Source organism: Chrysemys picta, chromosome 1, assembly GCF_011386835.1.
Source record: "Chrysemys picta bellii isolate R12L10 chromosome 1, ASM1138683v2, whole genome shotgun sequence".
Lineage (NCBI taxonomy): Eukaryota > Metazoa > Chordata > Testudines > Emydidae > Chrysemys > Chrysemys picta.
In genome coordinates, this window is record NC_088791.1 from 358477920 (window position 1) to 358497560 (window position 19641).

The window sequence follows — 19641 nt, forward strand, 5'->3', positions numbered from 1 at the left end:
AGTGAACGCAAGGGAGCGCCACGGTCAGCAGGCCGCAGCGCCCAAATCGAAGGAGGCTAAGTGCCTCGATTTATTCGGCCGTAAAGTTTACTCAGCCGGAGGGTTGCAACTTAGAGCGGCTAATCAACAGGCGCTCTTGAGCCGCTATAGCTTTAACTCCTGGAACTCTATGGGGAAGTTCAAGGAGTTGGTTCCCCAAGAGTCCAGGGAGGAGTTTGGAGCCCTGGTGGAGGAGGGTAAGAAGGTGGCTCGGACCTCCTTACAGGCCTCCTTAGACATAGCGGACTCTGCTGCGAGAACCCTGGCCTCAGGTATCGCTATGCGGAGGATCTCCTGGCTCCAGGTTTCGGGTCTGCCTCAGGAACTGCAGCAAACCCTGCAGGATCTGCCCTTTGAAGGACAAGGGCTGTTTTCCGAAAAGACGGACTCTCGCCTGCAGAGCCTCAAGGACTCCAGGACGATCATGCGTTCCTTGGGGATGCATGTTGTGGGCCCTCAGCGCAGGCCATTTAGACCGCAGCCTCAGCGCTTCTACCCCCCCCCCCCCCGCCTCGTCAGAGACAGGACTCGACCCGGAGGCGAGGGCGAGGTGGTAGAAGAAGGTGGACCGGCCCTCAACCTGGTCAGAACCAGGGGCCACCTAGACCACCTTCAGGCCCCAGGCAGAACTTTTGAAGGTGCGGTCGAGGACAGCGCCCCAGTCATCCCACAGGATCCAGCCCCATCCTTTCGGGATCGCCTTTCCCATTTCCACCGGACCTGGTCCCTTATAACTTCGGACCGTTGGGTCCTTCGCACGGTGGACAGGGGATATGCTATCCAGTTTTCTTCAATCCCCCCCTCCTCCCCCCCTTCCCCGTCCCTCTTCAGGGACCCTTCTCACGAGCAACTTCTTATACAGGAAGTTTCCACGCTCCTTGCTATGGGGGCCATAGAGGAGGTTCCAGTGGAGTTAAGGGGCAGGGGATTCTATTCCCGTTACTTCCTCATTCCCAAGTCCAAAGGAGGTCTGCGACCCATCTTGGACTTGCGCGGACTCAACAAATTCGTAGTAAAGTTGAAGTTCCGCATGGTCTCTTTGGGGGCCATTATCCCTTCCCTCGATCCTGGAGACTGGTTCGCCGCCCTCGACATGAAAGATGCATACTTTCACATAGCAATTTACCCGCCTCACAGACGCTTCCTGCGGTTCGTGGTAAGCAAGGTGCACTACCAATTTGCAGTCCTTCCCTTCGGCCTATCCTCGGCCCCAAGGGTGTTCACGAAATGTATGGCTGTCGTGGCAGCGTACCTTCGTCGGCAAGGGATACAGGTGTTCCCGTACCTAGACGACTGGCTGGTACGCGGTCGCACCAAAGAACAAGTTCGAGATCACGTCCACATAATAGTGCACACATTCAACAAGTTGGGTATCCTACTCAACAAGGACAAATCCACTCTAGAACCTACCCAGAGAATAGAATTCATCGGCGCGGTTCTAGACTCCAGACGTGCACAAGCCATCCTGCCAGACAATCGCTTTTGCACCATCACGAGCCTCATTCAAGGACTCAAGGCCTTCCAAACTACCACGGTGAGGTCGTGCCTCACCCTGCTGGGTCACATGGCTTCCTGCACGTACGTAACCAGGCATGCCAGACTTCGGCTTCGCCCACTCCAGACCTGGGTGTCATCAAGATACCGCCCACATCGGGACAGCCTGAACATGGTGGTCACGGTCCCGAACTCGGTCCTGACCTCCCTCACATGGTGGCTAGACCACAAGGTGGTTTGCGAGGGGATGCCGTTTCACGCCCCACAACCCTCTCTGCACCTGGTCACAGACGCTTCATCCCTGGGTTGGGGCGCCCATCTCAACGAACACCATACCCAGGGCCTGTGGACTGCACCCCAGATAGCCCTGCACATCAATGTCCGGGAACTGATGGCGGTGCGCCTGGCGTGCCAGGCATTTCTCAATCTCCTACGTGGCCGCTGTGTGTTAGTTCTCATCGACAACACCACCGCCATGTTTTACATCAACAAGCAAGGAGGAGCACGTTCGTCAATGCTATGCCAAGAGGCCATTCGCCTGTGGGACTTCTGCATCGCCCACTCAATCCATCTCACGGCATCGTTCCTCCCTGGAGTCCAGAACACTCTGGCGGACCGACTCAGCAGGTCCTTTCAAACACACGAGTGGTCTATCCGTCCGGACATCATACATTCCGTTTTCCAGAAGTGGGGGTTTCCCCAGATAGACCTGTTTGCATCTCGAGACAACAGGAAGTGCCACGTGTTCTGCTCCCTGCAAGGTCGAGCTCCGGGCTCCCTCTCGGACGCGTTTCTCCTTCCCTGGAAGGACCACCTGTTTTATGCCTTCCCTCCGTTTCCTCTGGTCCACAAGGTACTGCTCAAATTGCGCAGAGACCAGGCACAGGTGATTCTGATCGCCCCAGCGTGGCCGAGACAACATTGGTACACCACGCTGTTGGAGCTCTCGGTTCAGACACCGATCCCGCTTCCATTATGCCCGGACCTCATCTCTCAGGACCACGGCCGCCTGCGTCACCCCGACCTGCAATCACTCCACCTCACGGCGTGGCTGCTCCATGGTTCACCCAGGCAGAGCAGCAGTGCTCGCACTCTGTCCAACAGATTCTGCTGAGCAGTAGGAAGCCCTCAACACGGACCACATACTTGGCCAAGTGGAAGCGGTTCTCCTGTTGGTGCGAACAACGAGCCACGTCCCCGTTACAGGCACCTATTCCTCTCATTTTGGAATATCTCCTCGCCCTAAAACAGCAGGGGTTGGCGATATCTTCAATTAGAGTTCACCTGGCCGCTATATCGGCCTTTCACCCAGGGGAACTCGCATCCTCGGTATTCTCTAACCCGATGGTCGTTAGATTCCTCAAGGGCTTAGACCGGACGTACCCACAACAACGTCAGCCCGTTCCGACGTGGGACCTCAACCTGGTTCTCTCCAAGCTCACAGGTCCTCCATTCGAGCCACTGGCCACCTGTTCACTTCTGTACCTATCCTGGAAGACAGCCTTCCTCGTAGCCATCACCTCAGCAAGGCGCGTTTCTGAACTCAGGGCGCTTACATCCGAGCCCCCTTACACGGTTTTCCATAAGGATAAAGTGCAGCTTCGTCCACATCCTGCCTTTCTCCCTAAGGTGGTTTCTCCTTTTCATATCAACCAGGATATATTTCTCCCGGTCTTTCATCCTAAACCACATGCTACTCGCCAGGATCAACGTTTGCATTCTCTGGACGTACGCAGGGCCCTGGCCTTCTATATTGACCGCACAAGGCACTTTAGAAAGACGACGCAACTCTTCGTTGCAGTGGCCGACCGAATGAAAGGCTCACCGGTCTCCTCACAACGCCTATCCTCCTGGATTACGTCTTGCATCCGGACTTGCTATGACCTGGCAGGTGTCTCAGCACCGCACCTCACCGCTCACTCCACGAGGGCCCAAGCTTCCTCGACTGCTTTCCTGGCGCAAGTTCCGATCCAGGACATCTGTAGAGCGGCGGTTTGGTCATCAGTCCACACGTTTACAGCTCACTATGCACTAGTGCAGCAGTCCAGGGACGATGCTGCCTTCGGATCAGCGGTTTTGCACACAGCAATGTCTCACTCCGACCCCACCACCTAAGTTGGGCTTGGGAGTCACCTAATGGAATGGATATGAGCAAGCACTCGAAGAAGAAAAGACGGTTACTCACCGTTGTAACTGTTGTTCTTCGAGATGTGTTGCTCATATCCATTCCAAACCCGCCCCCCGTCCCCACTGTCGGAGTAGCCGGCAAGAAGGAACTGAGGGGGCGCCGGGTCGGCTGGGGTATATATTCAGCGCCATGAAGGCGCCACTCTAGGGGGCTCCACAGCCGACCCGCCGGTGTTGCTAGGGTAAAAATCTTCCGACGATCGTGCACGCGGCGCGCACACACCTAATGGAATGGATATGAGCAACACATCTCGAAGAACAACAGTTACAACGGTGAGTAACCGTCTTTTCACTAGGAGGGTGGTGAAGCACTGGAATGGGTTCCCTAGAGAAGTGGTGGAATCTCCATCCTTAGAGGTTTTTAAGGTCAGGCTTGACAAAGCCCTGGCTGGGATGATTTAGTTGGGGTTGTTCCCGCTTTGAGCAGGGGGTTGGACTAGATACCTCCTGAGGTCCCTTCCAACCCTGATATTCTATGATTCTATGATTCCCACCCCCCAGGGACACTGCCTCTCTGAATCTGTCTCCCTGCAGGAAGCTCCCATGAGACTCCCCCCTTGCTCCTCCCCCTGGGGCTCCGTACCAGGGATCAGCGACAGCCCCCACACTGAGCTGGGCGAAGCAGGGTTAGCTCTTCCCCTCTCTTCCAGGACTTGGCCTGGCTGGGCCATTTGGGGAGGGAGGGAGGGGCAGGGCTGAGCACAGGGTGCTGGAGGGGCTCCATCTCCCTGCTCCAGTGCAGTCCCCATCTTCCATTGCAGACGCCAGCCCCATTCACTGCCCCTCTGCGCCTCAGAATGTGCTTCAGCCATTTCTGCTCTGCGGGCATCTCCCCCCAGTGCTTGCTGGGGGGTCTGGGTCTCTCTCCTTTGGCTAGGCATGGTCCCTTGGCTTGTGCCCACTGTCAGGGTTGGCAGCTTCCCCCAGGGACAGTCACTGATGAGCTGTTCTCATAGAATCATAGAATCATAGAATATCAGAGTTGGAAGGGACCTCAAGAGGTCATCTAGTCCAACCCCCTGCTCAAAGCAGGACCAATTCCCAGCTAAATCATCCCAGCCAGGGCTTTGTCAAGCCGGGGATCCCGGTTCTGTGGTGGGATCCCCATTCCGGGTAAGTCCCTGGCCCATGAGCTCCTCTGGAGAGCAGCGTCCGCTGGGCCCCTTGGTGCGGGGTCCCCAGGCTGTAAAAGGAAGCGGATTTTCATGGCAATTCTCTGCTCTTTGTATAGTCTTTAGCATAGGGGCCATCCAGTGCTGCCCAGAGATATCCCTGCTCCAAAGACGTAGCTCAGTCCTACCAGGAATGGTCCAGAGTTCCCAGTGGCTCTGAGAGGAGCTGGGACCTAACTGGCCCTTGGGTTTTGGCCTCCTGGCCAGGGGAGAAGGACCCTGTGTCTGACAGGTCGAAAGGCGGCGATAGTGGAGAGGCACGGTGCTGACTTCCGTTCTCTCTCCAGCAGCTGTTCAGTGCTGTGACTGGCATGGGCGATTCATAGTGCTTAAGGCCAGAAGGGACCATTAGATCATCTGGTGTGACCCACAGACTTCTTGATGTCAGCTGGCAGCGTGCACAGGAGTACACAGGGGTCCATCCTTAGAGCTATATGGTCGGGAGCTTTATGCTCCTGGTAGGGTCTCCCAAGGCAAACAGGTCTGAGGGGAGGTCCCAGACAAAGCACGGTCCAATCCCCCAAGTCCTCAATGGTGGATCAAGCAGAAGAAGGTCTTCGGATCTCAAAGGCTGTGAAAGCAGATGAAGGCTGCAGCAAGTTAGAGATCTCCAGTCGTCTCAGACTTTTCCTGCCACGGGGCCCCAGACCTCCAGCTTGTCATGATCATGTAGGTGCACCAGCTTCCCCATGCTAATAGAAGTCGCGCACAGGCATCTACCATGGGAAATAACATCTTTGCAACCTTCCCAGCCCTGTGGCGATGGACTAGTGGTGACGGGGACAGGGTTAGTGAATCTGGCCGTTCCTAACCACGAATCTGCTTTAGGTGGCGGTAGTTAGATGGTCGTCTGGCACCTGGACTGAGACGGATGCAATTCGGCAGCTGCTATTGCAACTGAGCAGTCCTCTTTAGGATCCCCTCTGCTCACCCCGCACTGGGAGAGGGCTGGAAAAGATGCCCTAAACCTAGGCTGTCTCATCCACTCCTGGCTGGATTACCATGGTGTCACGGAGTGTGGGGGAGTCAGGGCCCTGCACCCCTCTTCCTGAGATTCACTGCGACTCTCAACCAGCCAGTAAAGCAGAAGGTTTATTTAAGGACAGGAACACAGTCTCAAGCAGAGCGTGTAGGTACGACCAGACCCCCTCAATTAGGTCCCTCTGGGAGGTTCAGGGAGCTTAGCCCCCAGCTTGGGGTTCCCTGCGTTGCACCACCCAGCCCCCCTTGGGAGGTCAGAGCCATCTCTGCCTCCCAGCCATCTCACCAGCCCGCTTCCAGCACTCTGCCTTCAGCGACCCCTCCCACAGCCTTTGTTCAGTTTCCCGGGCCAAGGTGTCACCTGGTCTCCAACCCCTTCCTGGGTTCTCATGTTACATGCTCAGGTATTCTCCGTCCGTCAGTCTTCCATCCCCCAATGCAGACTATCCCAGCCACACTCCCCTGTCAGCATTCACACACCACAGTAAGAACAGTCCCAGTTCGTCACACATGGCCAGTGGGATCTGCCTGTGTTTGAAGCTATAAAAAGATGGTGACTTTTGTTACATGGAACGTTCTCACCCTGATGGATAACAAAGATAATGTATGGCTGGAAAGAAGATCTGCTATCGTCGCCAGGGAACTTGCAAGATATAACATTGACATCGCTGCCCTGAGTGAGACAAGTGCCCAGATGAAGGTCAACTGAGAGACGAAGGTGGAAGCTTCACCTTTTTCTAGAAAGGAAAATCTGCCAAGGACAGGCACATTCATGGTGTCAGTTTTGCTATTAGGAATAAGTTTGTCATTCAGTTTACAGAATTTCCTATAAGAACCAATGAACGTCTTATGTCTATTTGTCTTAAGCTCAGCAACAACCAGTCTGCTGCTGTCATCAGCGCATATGCCCCAACACTCAATGCTGTCAAGGATATCAAGGAACAATTCTATACAGATCTTGACAGAGTCTTGACCAACATTCCCAAGGAGGACAAGATCATTCTCCCCAGAGATTTTAACGCAACAGTCTGTCATGAGTCAGATCTCTGGAATTGCTCTATCAGAACAGAAGGAGTAGGAAATGCGTAGAACATGGCCTGATCATCACAAACACCCTCTTTAGACAAGGTGAGAAGTGTAAGACCACCTGGAGAAACCCTCACTCCAGGCATTGGCACCTTCTTGACTGTTCTTGTCAGAGCTCGAGATCAGAAGGATGTCTGCATCACGAGAGCCATGTTGGACAGACCATTGCCTTGTTAGCTCAATCATGACTTTCCAGATCACCTGAAGGCATCGCAAATAGGCAAAATCAGTACGAAATAAATTCAGCATCAAGTCCCTTCGAGATATAGTGACTTGGGAGAAACTTCAGCAGTATCTCCAAGAGAGGTTCGCCGCTATGCCTACCGCTGATGATTATAATGAAAATTTCTGGAAGAGATTAAAGGCTGCCATTCTCTTGGCATGTGCTGAGTCCATTGACTCTGTCACCCACCATCACCAAGATTGGTTTGATGAGAATGATGCTGAGATTCAGGGCCTGCTCGACGAGAAAAGAAAAGCTTATTGCGTGTGGCAAAACGACATATCACACCAGCAGAAGAAAGAGTCGTACAAGCAACTCAAGGCTGAAGCCCAAAGGAAAATCCACGACATCAAAAATAAGTGATGGTGAGAAAAGGCCGAAGAGATTGAGCTTTATGCTGATAAACATGACATGAGGAGCTTTTTTCAGGCAATAAGAGCCATTTATGGTCCATGCTCCCATGGTCCCACACCACACCGAGCCCAAGATGGGTCAATGTGTTTTAAGGACAGCGAAGCCATCACAGCCAGATGGAAGGAGCATTTTGAGTCACTCCTGAACCACGAGTTAACTGTCTCTGATGCCACTATCGAATCTATACCTCAACGACTATCACTAATTGGGGCCAAAAGAAATCTGATGAGGTTCAACAAGGACAAGTGCAGAGTCCTGCACTTAGGACGGAAGAATCCCATGCACTGCTACAGACTAGGGACCGAATGGCTAGGCAGCAGTTCTGCAGAAAAGGACCTAGGGGTTACAGTGGATGAGAAGCTGGATATGAGTCGACAGTGTGCCCTTGTTGCCAAGAAGGCTAACGGCATTATGGGCTGTATAAGTAGGGGCATTGCCAGCAGATCGGAGGATGTGATTATTCCCCTCGATTCAGCATTGGTGAGGCCACACCTGGAGTACTGTGTCCAGTTTTGGGCCCCACACTACAAGAAGGATGTGGAAAAATTGGAAAGAGTCCAGCGGAGGGCAACAAAAATGATTAGGTTGCTGGAGCACATGACTTATGAGGAGAGGCTGAGGAAACTGGGATTGTTTAGCCTGCAGAAGAGAAGAATGAGGGGGGATTTGATAGCTGCTTTCAACTACCTGAAGGGGGGTTCCAAAGAGGATGGAGCTCGGCTGTTCTCAGTGGTACCAGATGACAGAACAAGGAGTAATGGTCTCAAGTTGCAATGGGGGAGGTCCAGGTTGGATATTAGGAAAAACTTTTTCACTAGGAGGGTGGTGAAGCACTGGAATGGGTTACCTAGGGAGGTGGTGGAATCTCCTTCCTTAGAGGTTTTTAAGGTCAGGCTTGACAAAGCCCTGGCTGGGATGATTTAGTTGGGAATTGGTCCTGCTTTGAGCAGGGGGTTGGACTAGATGCCTCCTGAGGTCCCTTCCAACCCTGATATTCTATGATTCTATGATAATCATGGGCCACCTTGAAGGAGAATTTTTGGACAAATGTACCAAGAAACCAATGATATACCTGAGATACGTCGATGACATTTTCATATTCTGGACGCACGGCTTAAACTCCATCATGGATTTCCACCACAACTCCAACAACCACCACCTCTCTCTGGAACACTCTCCCACCAGCTCAATTTCCTGGACACCACAATCAGCTTCAATGATGGAACCCTACAGACAATTATTTACAAAAATTGACAAAGAGTCCTGTGGCACCTTATAGACTAACAGAAGTATTGGAGCATAAGCTTTCATGGGTGAATACGTCAGACGCACTTACAAGAAACCCACGGATCACCACACCTACCTTCATAGATCCAGTAACCATCCCAAACACACCAAGAAATCTGTGATCTACAGCCAGGCACTCAGATACCACAGTATATGCTCTGAGGAGAAAGTGTGAGTTATATACCTTAACGCACTCAAAACCGCCTTCACCAAACAAGGACACTCTACCAGAGAAGTAGATTGCATCTTGGAACAGGCCACCCAAATACCCCGAGAGAACCCGCTTCAATACAGAAATAAAACCCCCACACCCTTAGTGATCACCTACCACCCCAGGCTGCAACCCATACAGGGTATCCTCAAAGAGCTACAGCCATTGCCTGCCCCATCCCAGGAGCTGGTTCCCCAGTGGGGAGTCTGACAGAGAGGCCACAAATGTTTCAAAGGATGACCCCATCCGGAAATAAATTTCTCTTGAACCCCCACTGCTGGCCTTCAAACAATCCCTCAACCTCTCCAAGCTCATCATCAGAAGCAAGCTCCCCACAGACCAGGACACACCAACTCAATGCCGCACCAGCCCCTGCCAGAACAACAGATGCAAAATCTGGAGACATATCTCCACTGCTAGAATGAGAAGACTGAAGCAACGTCGGCATTCAGCAACTCTGCCTTCCCACACCATCCCTGATCTTTCTTTTTTGTCTGACATATTTGAAGAACCCCTTCTTGTTGTCTCTAACATTCCTTGCCAGCTGTAACTCATTCTTTGCCGTGGCTTTCCTGATTTTGTCCCTACACGTTCGCACTATTCCCGTGTACGCTTCTTTGATGACATGCCCCACCTTCCATTTCCGGTATGGATCCCTCTAGATGGCTAAAAAGCTTCTTGTGCAGCCACATTGGCCTCCTCTGCCTCTTCTTATCTTTGCTCTGCGTCGGAATAGCTTGATGTTAAGCATCTAGTATTACCCCGTTTCGGACCTGCCAGCTCCTTTGACTCCTTTGATTCCTAATTGGTCTTTCCATGGGACCGTGCCTATTACTTCTCTGAGTCGGTTGAAATCCACCTTTCTGAAGTCCAGTGTCCTTGTTTTCCTGTTCTCATGTCCTCCTTTCCATAGGACCTTGAATTCTATCAGACCATGATCACTTCCTCCCAAGTTCCCAACCACCTTCACTTTGCAACTAATTCATCCCCGTTGGTCAAAACCAGATCCAAAATGGATGCCTCCCTAGTTGTTTCCTCAACTTTCTGAATCAGAGACTTGTCCCTACAACCTAAGAACTTGCAGGACATGAGGGCTGTCTGCCTGCCTGCTCCTCTCCGCATGTGCTTTGGATGAGGTGGACTCAGCAGCTCAGGTGATGGCCATGGCCGTTATTCTGCATCGTGCTGCATTGCTGCAAGCTTGGGGCATCCTGGCTGAAGTGCAACGAACAACAGAGGACCTGCCTTTGGCAGGTCCAGCTCAGGCTCCGCAAACTCCTAGCGATTTCAGGGCAGCCCTGAAGTCTTTGGGGGGCTAGAGCACCACTGTAAAGAGGAAGTAGCCTCACCCACCGTCCCTGCAGATACACCACTTTCTCTCCACCGGACTCATGGCAGTTCGCACCTATGTAACTCCGCATGCCAGACATCCCCTGAGTCATGCAGCTGTGACTGATGTCTGTCTAGCACCCCTCTATCATCTGTGGACATGCTGGCGCGTACGTGTGGCCCTTCGGTCCTCCCTGAACAGGTGGATGAGCCCTGCCAATGTGCCACAGTGCTCCCATTTGCTCCAATTCTACCTTCTCTGGCCCTCTGAGCTCTGCTGAAAGACCTGCTGAGGCAGTCCACCAGGGCATGCCGAGACGCTCAAAGGGGGATTCTGTTCTTGATGCAGCGATGCCAGAGGGCCAACACCTCTTGGTGTGCGGGGTCTGCCCTGGCCCCTTCCCTGCCTGTGAGATAAAACATCACCACAGTGTCGTCTGCGAGCACTTGTACGGAGCAACATGCGCAGTGAGGGAGACCCCTTGACTATAAGCCAGCTTGAAGTGCCCTGCCCAGGAGGGGCAGGTCCTGAGCCAGTGGTTCTGAAAGGTCCCTAGGTGCGCACGATACACATCTGTGACTCGCACAAGATTGTGCCGTTTTTATTGCTGGCTTGGCCTCAGCCTCACTGGTTCGCCGACCTTTTGAACCTCCCCAGTTGGGATCTAAGGCCTCTCCCTCAGGAACCAAACAAAATTTCTCAGGACTATGGCCAGATTCTGCAGACCAGCCCTCTCCTCGCTGCTCAAGGGTTAGATCGTCAATATCTGCCTGCTCGGCTGTGGTTCGTGTCCTCTACCAGGTCTGCTTGCCGCATGACGTGGAACAGGCTTTGCCCATGGTCCCAGCAAGGGAATCTCTCTTCACAGGCTCCCATGCAGTTTATCTGTATTATCGGGTCACTTAAAAGAGCAAGGCCTTTCCTTCCATGAGTTCACTAGAGTTCGCCTGGCGGCTAGCTCAGCATTTCCACTCCCTACAGAGGGCAGGTCTGTGGGGACATCCAGGTTTCTGAGAGGTCTGCACAGACTTTCCCCTCCTGTTGAAGATCCAGTGCCACGACCTCCTTTTGCCCCCTGCTTGTTGGTTCCTCTCAGTGCAGCGAGCGTTTTAATAGCGATCACGTCTCTGCCCCGGGCCTGGCTGGCCGACCCTCCCGGGAGAGTTTCCTACAAGGATCTATCTGCCACCTTTCTTCCCAACCTCCCCCTCACACGGCCCCTCGATGGGCAGGGCGCCGGCGTTTCAGTTATCGCCACAGCTAGTTCCTTGGCTGAAAGAATGAAAGGAATAGCTGTGACTTCCCTGGGATTTCTTCGCCCCGTGGCTAATACTCCTCTCTGAGCATCGTCCCACATTTTCCATGGGCACAAGCAGCAGCAGCGGCGGCTTTCCTGGGTCCCGTACCATCAGTGACATTCGCAGGGCTGCTACGCGGGCTCCGGGTCATACGGTCACCCTGGCTGTGTCTCTCCCTGGCCTCCAGGGCAGGGCTGGGTCTGGGAGAGCAGGCCTACAGTCCTTGTTTAGGTGGGCTCCCATACCCACCTCCAGCTGACACTGCTTGGGAAGCACTCACCACGCCCCACCTCCTTCCCCCCTGCATCAGGCTCTGTGACGAACTGGGACTGTTCCTACTGTGGTCTGTGAATGCTGACAGGGGAGTGTGGCTGGGATAGCCAGCCCCCAGTTCTTAGCATGGGCACAGTAGCCTGGGGCAGGCATGGAGTGGCAGTGGCTGTGTTGCATGGTGGGGGAGCTGATGCTCCTGCTACCAGTGCCAGCCTCTTCCCAGTGGGGAGCGGAGGTGGGCCTTAAGCCCCCCTCACCACAGGGCCCTGCCCCTGCCCCTGCCCCTACTCCTCCTCTTCCCCCACGGCCCAGTATTCCCCAGCTGTAAAATCAGTGTGGCCCAGACACGCCGGCTCAGCCCACGGCAGCCCCCAGCCCCAAGTGCCCTCACTGCCTGCCCTGGGCTTGTTTCTGTGCAGAGATGGACCACGCCCTCCTGAAGGGCCTGACGATGATTGACTTGAGCCTCAGCCAGTCAGCGCTGGAGGATCTGCTGCTGGGGGAGGTGCTGCGCGCCGAGAGGCGGGAGGCCCAGACCCACTGGCGCATGCTGCAGCTCAGCATCCTGCAGTTGGAGGACAAGCTGGAGGACACGGAGGTGAGACGGCGCCACTGCCCTGGCCCGGCAAACGGCTCCCTCCTGGGGCCGGCGAACGGCTCCCTCCTGGGGCCGGCGCACGCCTCCCGCTCCCATCCGCCAGCCTGCCTGGAGTGTGCTGGGGCACCGCGGGACAGCCCCAGCCCCACCTGCCCCTGCCCCTGCCCTGGGGCACCGCGGGACAGCCCCAGCCCCACCAGCACCTGCCCCTGCCCTGGGGCACCATGGGACAGCCCCAGCCCCACCTGCCCCTGCCCTGGGGCACCGCGGGACAGCCCCAGCCCCACCTGCCCCTGCCCCTGGGCACCGCGGGACAGCCCCAGCCCCACCTGCCCCTGCCCTGGGGCACCGCGGGACAGCCCCAGCCCCACCTGCCCCTGCCCCTGCCCTGGGGCACCGCGGGACAGCCCCAGCCGCACCTGCTCCTGCCCCTGGGCACTGCGGGACAGCCCCAGCCCCACCTGCCCCTGCCCTGGGGCACCGCGGGACGGCCCCAGCCCCACCTGCCCCTGCCCTGGGGCACCGCGGGACGGCCCCAGCCCCACCTGCCCCTGCCCTGGGGCACCGCGGGACGGCCCCAGCCCCACCTGCCCCTGCGGGAGGAGCCAGGAGCCTCAGCGTGTTCTTAGCCACACAGGCATCGCTCCCTGGCTGATGCTCAGCCTGCCCCCCGTGACACCTGAGCCCCCCGACTCGCTGTGACCGCCCCCCATGATACCTGAGCCCCCCGTGACCCCTGAGCCCCCCGACTCGCTGTGACCCTCCCCGTGACACCTGAGCCCCCCGCCGGGCCCCCCGTGACACCTGAGCCCCCGACTCGCTGTGACCCCCCCGTGACACCTGAGCCCCCCGCCGGGCCCCCCGTGACACCTGAGCCCCCGACTCGCTGTGACCCCCCCGTGACCCCTAAGCCCCCGATGCGCTGTGACCCCCCCGCTCTCTGTGCAGGAGGAGTTGCTGGAGCTGATCTCACAGCCCTCGCGCCCCCTGCTCCAGGCGGAGGACGACTTCCTGCCCCTTGTGCGGCTGCTGCAAACCCAGCTTGAGGCCCTGCACGCCAGCCACCAGCACCTGCTCTCCCTGCGCCAGCAGCACCTGGCCGTGCGGGCCCAGTACCGGCAGGTGGCGTGCCTGGGGGCGGCGCTGCACCAGGCCCTGCAGCAGGTGTGCCGGCTGCACCCCCAGTACCAGTGCTCCACGGCCAGCTGCCTGGCCGTCGCCCGCAGGGCCCTGCTCGCCACCAAGCGCGCCGACGCCTGCAAGCAGGAGGCGCTCGCGGCCCGGCTGGTGGAGCTCAGCAAGGGCCTGTCCCGCCAGCTGCTGGCCCACGCTCAGCCCCGCCTGCAGGAGCCGCACAACCTGCTCCTCAGCTTCCTGGGGGCCCTGGCGCCCCTCCGCCTGGCCGGCCAGCTCAGCCCGCTGGACTGGCTGGGCTTCTGCCAGGGGCTGCAGGCGCCCGCAGCGGAGCAGCTGCTGCAGCCGGCCAGGGCGGCAAGGCCGGGCTGGGTGCGCCCCGCAGCTTGGCGCGAATGCGGGCTGCTGGAGTGCCTGCCTGGCTTCCAGGGCCTGCGGGCCTCCCTGGCTGCGCAGGCTGCCCAGTGGCAGGAGTACTTCCGCCTGCCCGCCACGGTGGTGGGCCCTGCCCTGAGCCCCAGCCAGGCCCACCTCAGTCTCTTCCAGCGGGCCGTGCTGTGGCGCATCTTCTGCCCCGAGAAGCTGTGCAGGACGTTCCATGACCTCTCCACCTGCCTGCTCGGCCGCCCCATCGCCGAGGACGCCAGCTACAGCGCGGCCACCCTCTACACCTGCAGCCAAACTCGCCTACCCCTGCTCTTCCTCACCCCGCCCTGGGGCTCGCCCGGCGCGGCCACACACCCGCTGCACTGGATCCGGCAGATGGCCAAGCAACGGCACTGCGTAATGCCAGCCTCCGCCGGGGCGGCACCCGGGGAGCAGGGCAGTGGGCTGGCCTGGGGGGGCACCCTGGTGCACAGGCCCCATGGAGGGAGGTTGGTGCGTGTGTGGCCTGGGGGGGCAGCAAGGTGGGGGGCCAGGAGGCAGAGAACAGCTAAGGGGGCTGGGCACTGGGGCACGGTGGGGGCTGGCTGCTGGGCGACTGACCCAAGCAGGCCTGACACCCCCCAGGGCCTGGCCGGGGGCAGGGCCCTGAGGCCAGGCCGGTGAAACCTGCTTCTTCTGCAGCGGGGCGTCGTCGTCGTCTCTTTGGGCTCCCCGCGCTGCATGCGCCACGTGGGCGAAGCCCTTGGCACCTGCCCCAAGCAGGGCCACTGGCTGGTGCTCAACAACTGCCACCTCCAGGAGCGCTGGCACCCAGAGGTGCTCGCGCAGCTCAGCAAGCTACAGAGCACCCCCGAAGGTGAGTGACCCTCGCCCCCGAAACCCCCAATGCTGTCCCACCACTGCCTCCCCCCTGCGCCAGCTGCTCCTGGGAGGCGCCCGCCTGCCTGTCCCGCACGGCTGCCCCCCCGGCCCGCCTCCCAGGCCCGCCCCTCACGGCTGCCCCCTGCCCCCCACAGCTCCCTCCAGCCGCCTCCCAGGCCTGCACCCCCCCCATCCCTGCCCCTCACACCTCCACATCTCCCTCCAGCCACCTCCCAGGGCTGCCCCATCCCTCTCCTGTGAGCAGACTCTCCCCCAGCTGCGGTGTGAGGATTTCTGTGCCTTGGTCTCTTACTGCAGGGGCGGGGAAGGCCCCGGAGCCGCAGCTGTCAGACGTGAAAGGGGACGAGATCCATCCCAAGTTCCGCCTCTGGCTCATCGCTGCAGCTGGTGCCACGGGGCCTGTGCCAGGTGCGTTGGTACCGTCCTGCGTCTGCGACCTGAGCCTGCCTCCCCCGGCACATGGTGCCCCTTCCCCACAGGGGAGCACGCCAGGCGGGGTGAGGCTAAGCCCAAGCCACCCCTGATCCAGGCCCCTGAGCCTGCGTGCGCCGGGCTGCAGGAGGGCACAGCCGCGAGCCCCTAAGGGGCGTCATATGGGGGCCCTGAGTGCCCGTGAGCCAGGCTGGTGGGCGCAGTGGTGGGGGTGACGCCCCTCTGTACCCGGCAGGCCCTGTGCACCGCCATGCAGTGACGCTGTTCTGTGAGACACCCCAGGAGTTGAAGAGCATCCTTCTGCGCAGCTACAGCCAGGTGCTGGGCCAGCCGGCGTGGGACGCCGGCCCGGAGCGAGGGCTGGCCCTGCTGGTGCTGCACGCCGTGCTGCTGCACCGCCAGCACTACGGCCGCCTGGCCCAGGCCCGGCTCTACCCCTGGTGAGTGCGGCCAGGCCGCCCCCGCCCCGTCTCCTGGCGCCTACATTTCCCCAGCTGCCCCAGGGTCTCAGCGCCTGCTGCTGTTCCCCTAGGAGCGAGGCGGAGCTGTTCACGGGCCTGCGGCTGCAGGAGCGGCTGGCCAAGGCGGTGTCCAACCCTGAGGAGGCCATGCAGGAGCTGGCAGGTAGGGAGGTGGCCAGAGCCCATCCTGCCTCCCAGAAACACTTGGGGCAGAAGCTGGACCCGCCCCTGGCCTCGCCCAGCCCGTGACGGTTCCTTGCTGTTTCAGGGTCGATTCTCTACGGCGGTTACATCCTGGATGCTGGGGACGCAGGGGCTGTGCAGAGCTTGAGCCAGCAGTGCTTGGGCAGTGCCTCACACCTGCTGCCCCCCCGGGGGGTGAAGACCCTCCTCACTGCCCTCATCAGAGGCTCCAACTTGGGTAGGGAAGTGCCCCGGCTGCCATCTGCCCCCCAGGGGTGCAGGGAGCCCGTGATGGCGCTGCATGCCCCCAGAGGACAGAGAAGGGGGCTGGGGCTGGAGGAGCAGGGACACGGGCCCTGGGGGGACGAAGGGGGCTGTGACTGACCGGAGCTTTCTGCCCCCAGCTCTGTCGGAGGAGGACGTGATCGCAGACACCCGGGCTCGCATGCAGCAGCTCCCGGCCCCAGCAGACCCAGCCTCCTGTGGGCTGTACGAGGGGCTACAGCAGCAGCTGTTGGAGAGCCAGAGCCGGAGCCTGCTCGCAGACCTGCTGCGGTCCCAGGACTTCTGGCAGCCAAGCCCCCCGCCGAGCACCCAGCAGGAGGCCTTGGGGCAGCTGGTGGAGCAGGGGCTGGAGGTGGTGCAGGCACTGCAGGACACGCTGCAGCAGCGAGGCTGGGAGGTGGGGGCCAGAGGGCGGCTCCCAGGAGGACGCCCACGGCCAAAGCCCCGGCCCCTGCTTCGCTTCCTGCTGGAGGAGTGTGGCAGCTTCCTGGCCCTGCTGCAGCAAGTGGGCCGGGACCTGCGCTGTGCTCAGGATCAGCTGCAGGGGCGGCCCTGCCAGTCCCCACGCTGCTCCACCATCCTGCGGGCACTGGAGCGGGGACGCCTCCCCCGCCCTTGGCTGCCCTACGTGTCCACGGGCCCCCAGGACCCAAGCAGCTGGCTACAGACACTCCAGTGTCGCTGCCAGCTGCTGTGCGGGTACCTGGGGGCGGTGGCTGGCCAGCCTGTGCTGTGCTATCACCTCTCTGCCTTCCAGTACCCACGGCGCCTCCTGCTGGCACTGCTCCAGGAAGCAGCCCGGGCCGAGAAGCAGGACCTGGACCACTACCACCTGGACCAGCAGGTAATGCCGCCCCTCAGCTGTGCAGGGCTTGGCCCCTGCCCAGTGCCAGCACCAGCCCCCCTGATCCAACGCTGTTCTTCCAGGTGCTGCCCGGCTTGCTCCCGCCCAGCTCCCCGCCCGAGAGCGGGCTCTACCTGACCGGCCTGGAGCTGCACAACGCCCTGTGGGACACACGCTCAGCCCTGCTCCAGGAGACGCTCTCGGCCCAGCCCTGCCTGCTGCCCCCCGTCTGGGTGCAGGCTGTGCGGGAGGCCTGGCGCGCTCACAGGCCCAACGCCGCCCTGCCGCAGTACAGCTGCCCCATCTACCTGGGCCTGCCTCAGCAGCCCGTGCGCTTGAGCAGCCAGCGGGCTCTGACGCACCTGGCGCTGCCCTGCAAGATGCCTCCCGCCCTGTGTGCCCAGCGCCGAGTGCACATTGTCAGCACGCTGCCCGGCCTGGGATAAGCAGAGGAGAGCGCTGGTGTGCGGGACCAGCGTGGCCCCTGGGGGAACAGCAGCCGCACGAGGGCTCGGGTGACCAGCAGGAATCACAGAGCACGGCTCTGGGACTGCCGAAGGAACAGGCTGCAGCCGGACCCCCATGGGCCCCCCTGGGGGCAAGGTCACGTCAGTGCAAGATACTCCAGGAGCAGCAGTTTGGCAGCGCGGTTTGTGCAGCTCCCCACACACAGCCCCAGGTACAGAAATAGATCGATATATTAGTGTGTACAAAACATGCTGTGTCCCTCTCTGTCCAGGCCCCTGGCTGTGCGCAGGGCCCTCCCTGCCAGTCCCACGCCCGGGAGCTCTCGCACATATAAATAAGGCGGAGGCAGGCTGGATCCAGTATTTACAGCCCTGCAGAGGGGCTGAGGCCTGCTCCGGGGCCTGCCCTGCAGAGCCCAGCTGTTGTGCCCGGCCTGCGGGATCCTCCATCCCATCCCGGCTTGGCTGGGGCTCATTTCAGGTCAACGTCGAAGTCCAGCACCAGCAGCTTGGTCTCCTCGGTGCCGTTGCGGCTGCCCACAGCACACACCAGCTTTGTGTTGGAGGCGCGAATGCGCCACACAACCCCCCCGCTGCCCCCACTCTCCAGGGCCACCAGGTTCCGCACAAACTCGCCCGTCTTGAGGTCCCACAGCTTGACGGTGCCGTCGTCCGAGCTGGTCACCACGAACTTGGAGCTGAACTGGAGGCAGGTGACGGCACTCTGGTGCTTGCTGGGCCCTGGGGAAACGCACGATTAACGCCTGCTGCACTGTCCCCGGCCTAGCGGGGGGCTCACACAGGGAGCCTAACTGCCCCCCGCTGCCTGGGTCTGAATCACCCCCCAGCAGAGAGTCGCCCACATGCTGGCTGAGTACAGGGCTGGCCCCCACCCCACTTACCCTGCAGCGTCTGCAGGCACTGGCCTGTCTTGATGTCCCAGATCTTGACGGTAGAATCTGCATTGCCCGAGACCAGGATGTTGTCCCGCAGCTCCATGCCACTGGTGAGCGACTGGTGCCCCATCAGTGTGTGCAGGCAGTTACCACTCTCCATGTCCCACACCCGGATCGACGTGTCCAGGGAGCCACTCACGATGTGCGTCCCGTCAAACTGCCCGGAGAGAGACAGACTCAGCCATGGGCACGCCCCCAAGTGCTGCCCCTCCAGCAGGCACGGCCCAGGCAACCCTGGGAGGGCGTGGCACATCCTGCATGTGCATCCTGCAGGGAGCACACCCAGCTGGTGTGAGAGGGAGCGTTCTCGCCTGGGGGCAGGGTCTCACTGGGGGCGGGGCCTGGGGAGGGGTCTCGCCAGGGGCGGGGCCTGGGCAGGGGGCAGGGTCTCACCTAGGGATGGGGCCTGGGCAGGGGGTGGGGCCTGGGCAGGGGGTGGGGCCTGGGCAGGTTCTCACCTGCAGGGAGTAGACGCGGTTGGTGTGGCCCTGCAGTGTGTGGATGCAGCTCTCGCTCTCCGGGTCCCACACCTTCACCGTGTAGTCGTAGGCCCCGCTCACCACTTTGTGCCCGTCGTACTGGACACAGCGCACGGCGGCCACGTGCCCCATCAGCACGTGCAGACACTGCCCGGTCTCGATGTCCCAGAGGCGCAGTGTGGCGTCCCGCGAGCCGCTCACCACCCTGCAGAGCACAGGCACGCTGAGTGGCAGCAGGAGCCCAGCCACGCCCACTGCTTCCCCCAGGCCCAGCAGCCCCACCTGGGATGGGTCACTCCCCCGGCCCCCACCGGCCCTGCGCCCCGCCCCCAGGGTTACCTGCTCCCGTGCAGGTGCATGCAGCGCACGGTGGACGTGTGTCCGTACAGCGTGTGCACACACTCGCCCGTGTCCGCGTTCCACACCTTCAGCGTCCGGTCCGTGGAGCCGCTGATGACGATGTTGTCCCTCATCTGGGAGGACCAGACGCCCCCCGTGTGACCCACCAGGGTCTGCACACACTGCAGAGAGCAGGACA

General features: G+C 59.8%; 3 protein-coding genes across 3 annotated transcripts in view; 2 read left to right on the forward strand and 1 right to left on the reverse strand.

Moving 5' to 3' along the window:
* DNHD1 (dynein heavy chain domain 1) overlaps window positions 1-18242 on the forward strand; it is a 105312-nt gene extending 87070 nt beyond the window's left edge. The window contains 8 exon segments of the mRNA XM_065589518.1: window positions 12415-12764; window positions 13542-14769; window positions 14854-14970; window positions 15294-15404; window positions 15831-16052; window positions 16158-16366; window positions 16368-17201; window positions 17285-18242. Coding sequence (XP_065445590.1) covers window positions 12415-12764; window positions 13542-14769; window positions 14854-14970; window positions 15294-15404; window positions 15831-16052; window positions 16158-16366; window positions 16368-17201; window positions 17285-17647 — 3434 coding nt within the window. The 3' untranslated portion in view covers window positions 17648-18242.
* The window catches only part of LCMT2 (leucine carboxyl methyltransferase 2), a 517091-nt gene that overhangs the window by 155300 nt on the left and 342150 nt on the right, over window positions 1-19641 (forward strand). The gene's annotated exons all lie outside the window — the stretch shown is intronic.
* The window catches only part of LOC101952753 (F-box/WD repeat-containing protein 7-like), a 36346-nt gene continuing 34586 nt past the window's right edge, over window positions 17882-19641 (reverse strand). Inside the window, exons 10-13 of the mRNA XM_065596769.1 lie at window positions 19443-19624; window positions 19083-19308; window positions 18571-18781; window positions 17882-18409 (exon numbers count right to left, since the gene is read on the reverse strand). Coding sequence (XP_065452841.1) covers window positions 18141-18409; window positions 18571-18781; window positions 19083-19308; window positions 19443-19624 — 888 coding nt within the window. The 3' untranslated portion in view covers window positions 17882-18140. The remainder of the gene's footprint in view (window positions 18410-18570; window positions 18782-19082; window positions 19309-19442; window positions 19625-19641) is intronic.